Source organism: Dipodomys ordii, unplaced genomic scaffold (genome assembly GCF_000151885.1).
Source record: "Dipodomys ordii isolate 6190 unplaced genomic scaffold, Dord_2.0 Scaffold189, whole genome shotgun sequence".
NCBI lineage: Eukaryota > Metazoa > Chordata > Mammalia > Rodentia > Heteromyidae > Dipodomys > Dipodomys ordii.
In genome coordinates, this window is record NW_012267405.1 from 2426747 (window position 1) to 2432842 (window position 6096).

The 6096-nt window shown below is 57.1% G+C and overlaps 2 protein-coding genes across 2 annotated transcripts in view; both read right to left on the reverse strand.

Moving 5' to 3' along the window:
- Positions 1-607, reverse strand: part of Pdlim2 (PDZ and LIM domain 2 (mystique)) — a 14690-nt gene extending 14083 nt beyond the window's left edge. Inside the window, exons 1-2 of the mRNA XM_013034411.1 lie at positions 601-607; positions 109-206 (exon numbers count right to left, since the gene is read on the reverse strand). Coding sequence (XP_012889865.1) covers positions 109-206; positions 601-607 — 105 coding nt within the window. The remainder of the gene's footprint in view (positions 1-108; positions 207-600) is intronic.
- A 2900-nt stretch (positions 608-3507) lies between these two features.
- The window catches only part of Sorbs3 (sorbin and SH3 domain containing 3), a 22947-nt gene continuing 20358 nt past the window's right edge, over positions 3508-6096 (reverse strand). The window contains exons 19-22 of the mRNA XM_013034412.1: positions 6007-6096; positions 5680-5783; positions 5314-5420; positions 3508-3786 (exon numbers count right to left, since the gene is read on the reverse strand). Coding sequence (XP_012889866.1) covers positions 3725-3786; positions 5314-5420; positions 5680-5783; positions 6007-6096 — 363 coding nt within the window. The 3' untranslated portion in view covers positions 3508-3724. The remainder of the gene's footprint in view (positions 3787-5313; positions 5421-5679; positions 5784-6006) is intronic.

Genomic DNA, 6096 nt, shown 5'->3' on the forward strand with positions numbered 1-6096 from the left:
GACCGGCTCCTCCACCCACCCCAGACTTGGCGGCTGGCGCAGATGCGGTCCGGACACCCACAGATGCCCGGCCAGAGCCGCCCTCCCCCCTCCCCTCCCTTCCCGCACCCGCAGCCGTCTGACGGCCCGGCCACCGCGGGGAGTCCCTGCCCGAGGACGCCGATGCCCCGCAGACCTGCTCAGCTGCTCAGGGCTGGTGGTCAGGACTGGGGGGAGATGGAGACCCCGGGCATGGGGGTCCCCCACCCCGGTCTGCCTAGAGTGGGCAAACCCCATCCACCACCAGGGCCTTGCTCCGCTCTCCACTCCTGCTGGATACCTGGAGCCCAGAGCCAGGGATGCCGACAGCCACCCAGGGGACCCCGGGTGCCAGTCAACGGCAAGAGGAGCCACCTGGCCAATGGCTCCCCCCACCAGAGCCATACCTGGCAACCCTCACCCTGAGGACACTCGGGGCCCACACAGCTGCCTCCTGGGTCTTCACTTGGCCTGGAGGATTTGGCTCTCTGGGGAGCACACCTGTGGGCACAGCTGTAACCTGCCCGCCTCAGGTGTGAGTCATTCTCTCCGCGTTGCCTCCGTGAGGATTGCCCTCCTCACCCTCCATCACCCAGGGGCGCCCACAGACACCCTCCCCGCAGTCCGGTCCAGCCACCTTGGAGGCCACCTCCCACGGCCTCCGCCTGGGTGTAAACCACTCTCCCCGCTGGCCTCCCTCCTCCACCTCCCAGACGCACCTGCTCGGCCTCCCTAGCCTGTTAGAAGCCCTCTGTGGTTCTCAGTGCTAAGGGTGGCACCTGGGCCTTAGCCCTGTGTGAAGTACTTACTCCACCACTGAGGGCTACTCCTCCCCTCCCCCCCTTCCCTGAAACTCCTTGGGGTCACATGGGCCTTAAGTGCCACATTTGCCTTTTACTGTGACCTTAGGCAGTTTGCTCCCTGAGTCTCAGTCACCCCAGGAAATAACGAATGGCTCATCCTTCCATTGTGTAGATTGCTTTCACATAGGCAAAGTCCAAGGATTGCCAAGAGGTAGGAGGAGGAGCCGGGGAGGGAAGGCCGAGGAAGGGGAAACTTGTCTATTTGACTCATCTACTGAATAATTCAAACAACATTCCTTCATCCCGTGTGTAGTGCGTGCTGTGTCAGGCAGTCCTGAGGGGCTTTAAACTCTGTGAGCATCTACACATCACAAACCCCATCAGGAAGACAAGTCAGCGGGCCAAAGGGCATGGCTCTGTCACACAGAAAGTTCCAGTGCTACTCAAAGAGTCTCTGTGGTGTGGTCCAAGCCAGTCCCCTCATGTGATGAGTGAGCCATCCCCAGCAGCCTCTGAACCCCGCTTTCCCCCTGCCTACCCCCCAGGTCGAGGCACTGAAGTGGTCAGCTTGCAGCCTCGCCAGTGGCAGGCGGCCAGGTAGAGGGTTTACGAGCTACAAGTAACACTTCAGGGCTCCATCAAAGAGAGAGTGTGGGTTTGGGTTTCTTTCCCAAAGAAACTAGTCTCAAGTCTGATATGTTTCATGCTGGCATCAGGGAATGCAAACAGAGCACAGCTAGGGAATCAAGGGCAGGACCCTGGCGGGGTCCTGTGGGGTAGGCCTTTCCAGCTGAGGATGGGCTGGACCTACCGAATGAGCACTGAGGACGTGGTGAGCCTGGGTGGAGGGAATGGATGAAGGACGTGTAGGTCTTGTTCTGCAAGCTGTTGTTTAACCACTGCTGGACGGAGGCCCCACCCAGGCTTAAGGAAGCAGCTAGGGTCAGGCCACTGGCCCAGGGGCTCAGGCCCTTCCCTGACTTGATGGAACTGGTGTGTGTGTGTGTGTGTGTCTGTGTGTGTGTGTATGTCTGTGTGTGTGTGTGTGTATTGGGTGGGGGGGGTTCCCTCAAGTGACAAGCCAAGACAGCACTGCCAAGAAGAACATAGACACAGCCCAACCCTGAGCCACTCCAGGCAATTCTGGACCTCCTGTGTGACCCTCCTCCTCCAGGGGCCTCTAAACGGGACAGCCTGAGCACTTGGTAGATTTTGTGCAGTGAGGTAGACTGACTTGAGCCTTGACTAGAGATGTAACACAAAGTTCTCAGAGCCTGTTGTATGAAAAGGTTGTGAGGCTCACATGAGACAGCGTATGCGTTAATACCCGGCTCTGCACTCAGCTTGAAGCAGCAGCCCAAGAGTGGAGCTTTCCCTTTTTTGGAGGGGTTGGGCTATGCTATTGCTCATCTCCTCTGAAGCCACCAAACCCCAGGACTCCAAAACTGAGCTAAAAGCCAGTAACCAGTGTCTTATGCTTGTAAATCTAGCCACCAGGAGGCTGAGATCAGGAGGCTGAGTTCTAAGCCAGTCTGGGCAGAATCACCCATGAGACTCTTTTCTGCAGTTAACCACCAAAAAGCCTGAAGTGGTGCTGTGGTTCAAAGAGTAAGCACATCAGCCTTGAGTGGAAAAGGGACAGCACCCAGGTCCTGAGTTCAAGCCCTATACTGGCAGGTATATTCACATGTGTGTGCGTGCATGCGTACACACACACACACACACACCCCAAAACAAAACTTGAACTAGAATAGTTGTTTTGGCCAGCTGTGTCCCACCACTCCCAACTGCCTGACAACAACCGATTGCTCAAAAACTTGAGCCCAAAGAAGCAAATAAACACACAAAAGCTTCGGTGTGGCAATGGAACACACAGAAGGAAAACATTAGTTGAAGAGTTATAAATGCCATCCAGTCCAGCAAGCCCATAGTGACAGCCCCAGAATCAAAACTGCCTATAAACGAGGCCACATTCCATCTCCAGCTCTAGTTTGGGGGCTGTCCCAGGCTGCCTGATACCCCTGAGCTGAGATCTTAGTTAACAATGGAGCTTTTCCAGTCTCCCGCATATACCTGTTCAACCTGCCTCCTAGCACACAGCTGAATGAATTCTCCTACAATCCTAAGGGTCTCTCCCAAAGGAAAAGAACTTGGATGCAAGGTCCTTGGTATTCAGATTTATTTTACATTCCCTTCCAGAAGGAACCGGGGCACTGGGGAGGGCTGGGGAACTGGCGGGGGAGGGGCTGGGGGGGACAAGCAGGTTTGCCTGTAAATAGTGGGGCTAAGCCAGCAGAGCTCGCACAGCAGCAGAGCCCAGGGCTCCTCAGCCTCTGAGAGGGGAAGCCTTGAGGCAAAACCTCTTGCTAGGCCTGGAAGGCTGAGGAGGTACAGCCTCTGTCCCCCAACTTGCTCCTAGGCCCAGATGGAGTCCAGAAGGCAAAGGGGAAACAGGCAAGCTGGCAAAATGGGGGGAGCTCTGCAGACCCCCAGAAGGCCTTTGGTCTCTGCCAGGGTAAGGAACTGGTCCTTGTTAGTGGAACCCCATGGGGGTGAAGCTGGGAGCCGGTCCCTGTTAGGGGAAATGCTGGGGGGGGGCGCAGGAGGGGACTCAGACTCAGGGGTCTGGTCTCAATAAGGCCTGGAGTCAGTTTCCACTTCAAAGCAGACGTCTGTATTTGGGGGGGGATAAAGAGGCTGTCAGAGGAATGCCTGTGAGTTGTGGTGGGAATCAGTCTGGGAGGCTTCGAGGGGGCTCCAAGAAAAGGCTGCTGGGGGCTCTGCAGATGCTGGGAATGTAGGTCCTGGGAAGGAGGATGTGGGGGAGCCTCGCTCCCTCTTACAAGTGCTACTGTTCCCCACCCCAACCATGCTGGCTCCAAGGTGCCCTGAAGATGGATCACTCACACTGGGGCTACATAATTTCCAGGGAATGTCCCAAATTTCTGGGTTCTTCGGGAGACACCTGAAAGAGAAAAGAAAGAACATTCCATGAAGCCCTGCTTCATACTAAGGGGCAAGGTTGTCTCCTCCTGCCGGCAGTATCCAGAATTGCATGTGGAGTCCTCTTCCCAGGAAGGAGAGGGTACTTCATTTCCTGTCTTCATTCCTGCCCCCTAGTGGCAGAAACTTAGATAGGCAGAGTTGCATTCACAAATTGCATAATCAACATTTCGGTAGCAATCAACACCTGCATACTCCATACACTGGACTGAATAACTAACTCCACCCTTCTCCACAAAAGCCACGAAGCAAGAGGATGAATCACAGAATTACATAGGGAGGAGCCTTCATTTCAGAGATGGTTGGGTAAGGTCCAAGACAAGGAAAGCCCAGTCTACGGCTGGAACCACGGGGCTGCTTATGGGTGCAGTGGAGGCTGCAATTCAAGCTTCTGATCTGCTGTGACCCTCCCAAGGAGGCCTGAGTTATAGGGCAAAGGATAGAGAATGCTAGGATTGCAGGAGAATGAAATGAAATCCTGGCTGGGAAGGTGGCTCAGTGGTAGAGTGCTTGCCTTGCATGCATGAGGCCCTGGGTTCGATTCCTCAGCACCACATAAGCAAAAAGAAAAAAGCCGGAAGTGCGCTGTGGCTCAAGTGGTAGAGCGCTAGCCTTGAGCTGAAGAGCTGAGGGACAGCACCCAGGCCCAGAGTTCAGGCCCCACGACCGGACCCAAAAAAAAAAAAAAGAAATGAAATCCTGACCTTGCCCAGGGCCTTCCTCCGGAGCTGCCATTCTGACTTCTTGCCCACCCACAGATGCTCATGTTCCTCCTGAGAGAACCTATCTTCCCCATCATCTCCCCACCCCAAGTGTTCCCCTGACCTTCCATGCCCAGCCCCATCACCACCACCCCCAGGAGCCTTTCCCTGACCCCGCACCTCCCAAACCCAACAACCACTAGCCACATGGGTGATTAACATTTGAAATGTGGGCCCCAATGCCTGCTTGTTGGGTAGTAGGGCTTCTGGCTGTTCAAGTCCCTCTTGGCTTATCTTTGAAGCTCAGGGCTGGTCAGGGCCTGCCTACTCAGAAGACAGGGTTGTGGTGCAAAACCTGGTGGCTGGGTCACCTAGAAACCAGCCTAAGGTTTCCTATATTAGTCTTTTGCCTGCACTGCATGGGCTTGTGCTAAAGTCTTCCTCTGCTCCTCTTGCAGGCTGGAGGCATGGCTGGTAAGGCAGACACAGTGTGAGGCGGGGCCTTTTCCACCTGGGTCTTTTGTCCCAGGAGGCAGGAAGGAGCAAAGTTCTAGGGGTCAGGAACTCTGCCTGAGTCCATGACTCCATCTATGATGCTGGACTTGGCCAGTGTCCACAGGCCACGCCCCTCTCTTCAGGGTATGAAGGAAAGGTGACTAAAAGACAAGCTGGCTTCAGAACTGTACCCAGCGCCCGGCCTGCCCGGTAGTCAGGTCAGAGGCTGGTGGACAGTAGTCAGGCCATGTTGAGCAGCAACCCCTCACCCCCCCATTCCCAGGCCCTCATACCCACAAACCAGCCATCGTCACACTGTTGCATGACGTCTACCCGGTCCCCCTCACGCAGCTCCAGCTCGTCCTCATTCTGGGGCCTGTACTGGTACATGGCCCGGTACCTGTGGGAGGAGACACCGTGGGAGCCGGACACCTCAGCCCTCTCCCAGGCCTTGGAAGAAATGCCACATCCTGTGCCTTGTCCCATGCCCCACGCTGCCCCATGCCCTCCTCCCCGGGACCCCGGACTGCCCAGGCTTTGCAGAGACAAGCGGCTCCTGATGGGCCTTCCCGACCTCTAGGTGCTTTAGGATGGGCTCCCAGAGGTGCACTCAGCTCTGCGACACCCCAACCCCAACCAAGCCCCCTCAATGTACTCACGGGGTCCAGTGTATCTGCGAGGTGCTGGAAGAGGAGACCCCCAGATCTAGAGGCCGGCTGGGGCTTCGAGGGCGGGACTGGGCTGCCCCAGAAGGGCCAACACTCTGGGGGGGGTCACAGGGAGGAGGCCGTGAGGGGGGACAAGTGAACAGCCATCTTACCGGCCAGCCCTCCTACACACTCCCAGGGTGTCCCCCAGACCCAGGAGGAGCCCCTGTTGAGGGGGCTGGGGCAGGATGGGCACACTGGGGTTTTACACAGCCCCCCACGAGTCTGCCCTGGGGGCAGCTGGGATGAACCCCAGGACGGGGTGGGGGGGCGCCTCACCTGTGTCTGGGGTCTGGGCTCCGCCGCAGGGTAGGCGAAGCCGCTGCGGCGGGGGGAGGTCCGGCCCCCCCAGTCGGTGGGGTCTGCGGG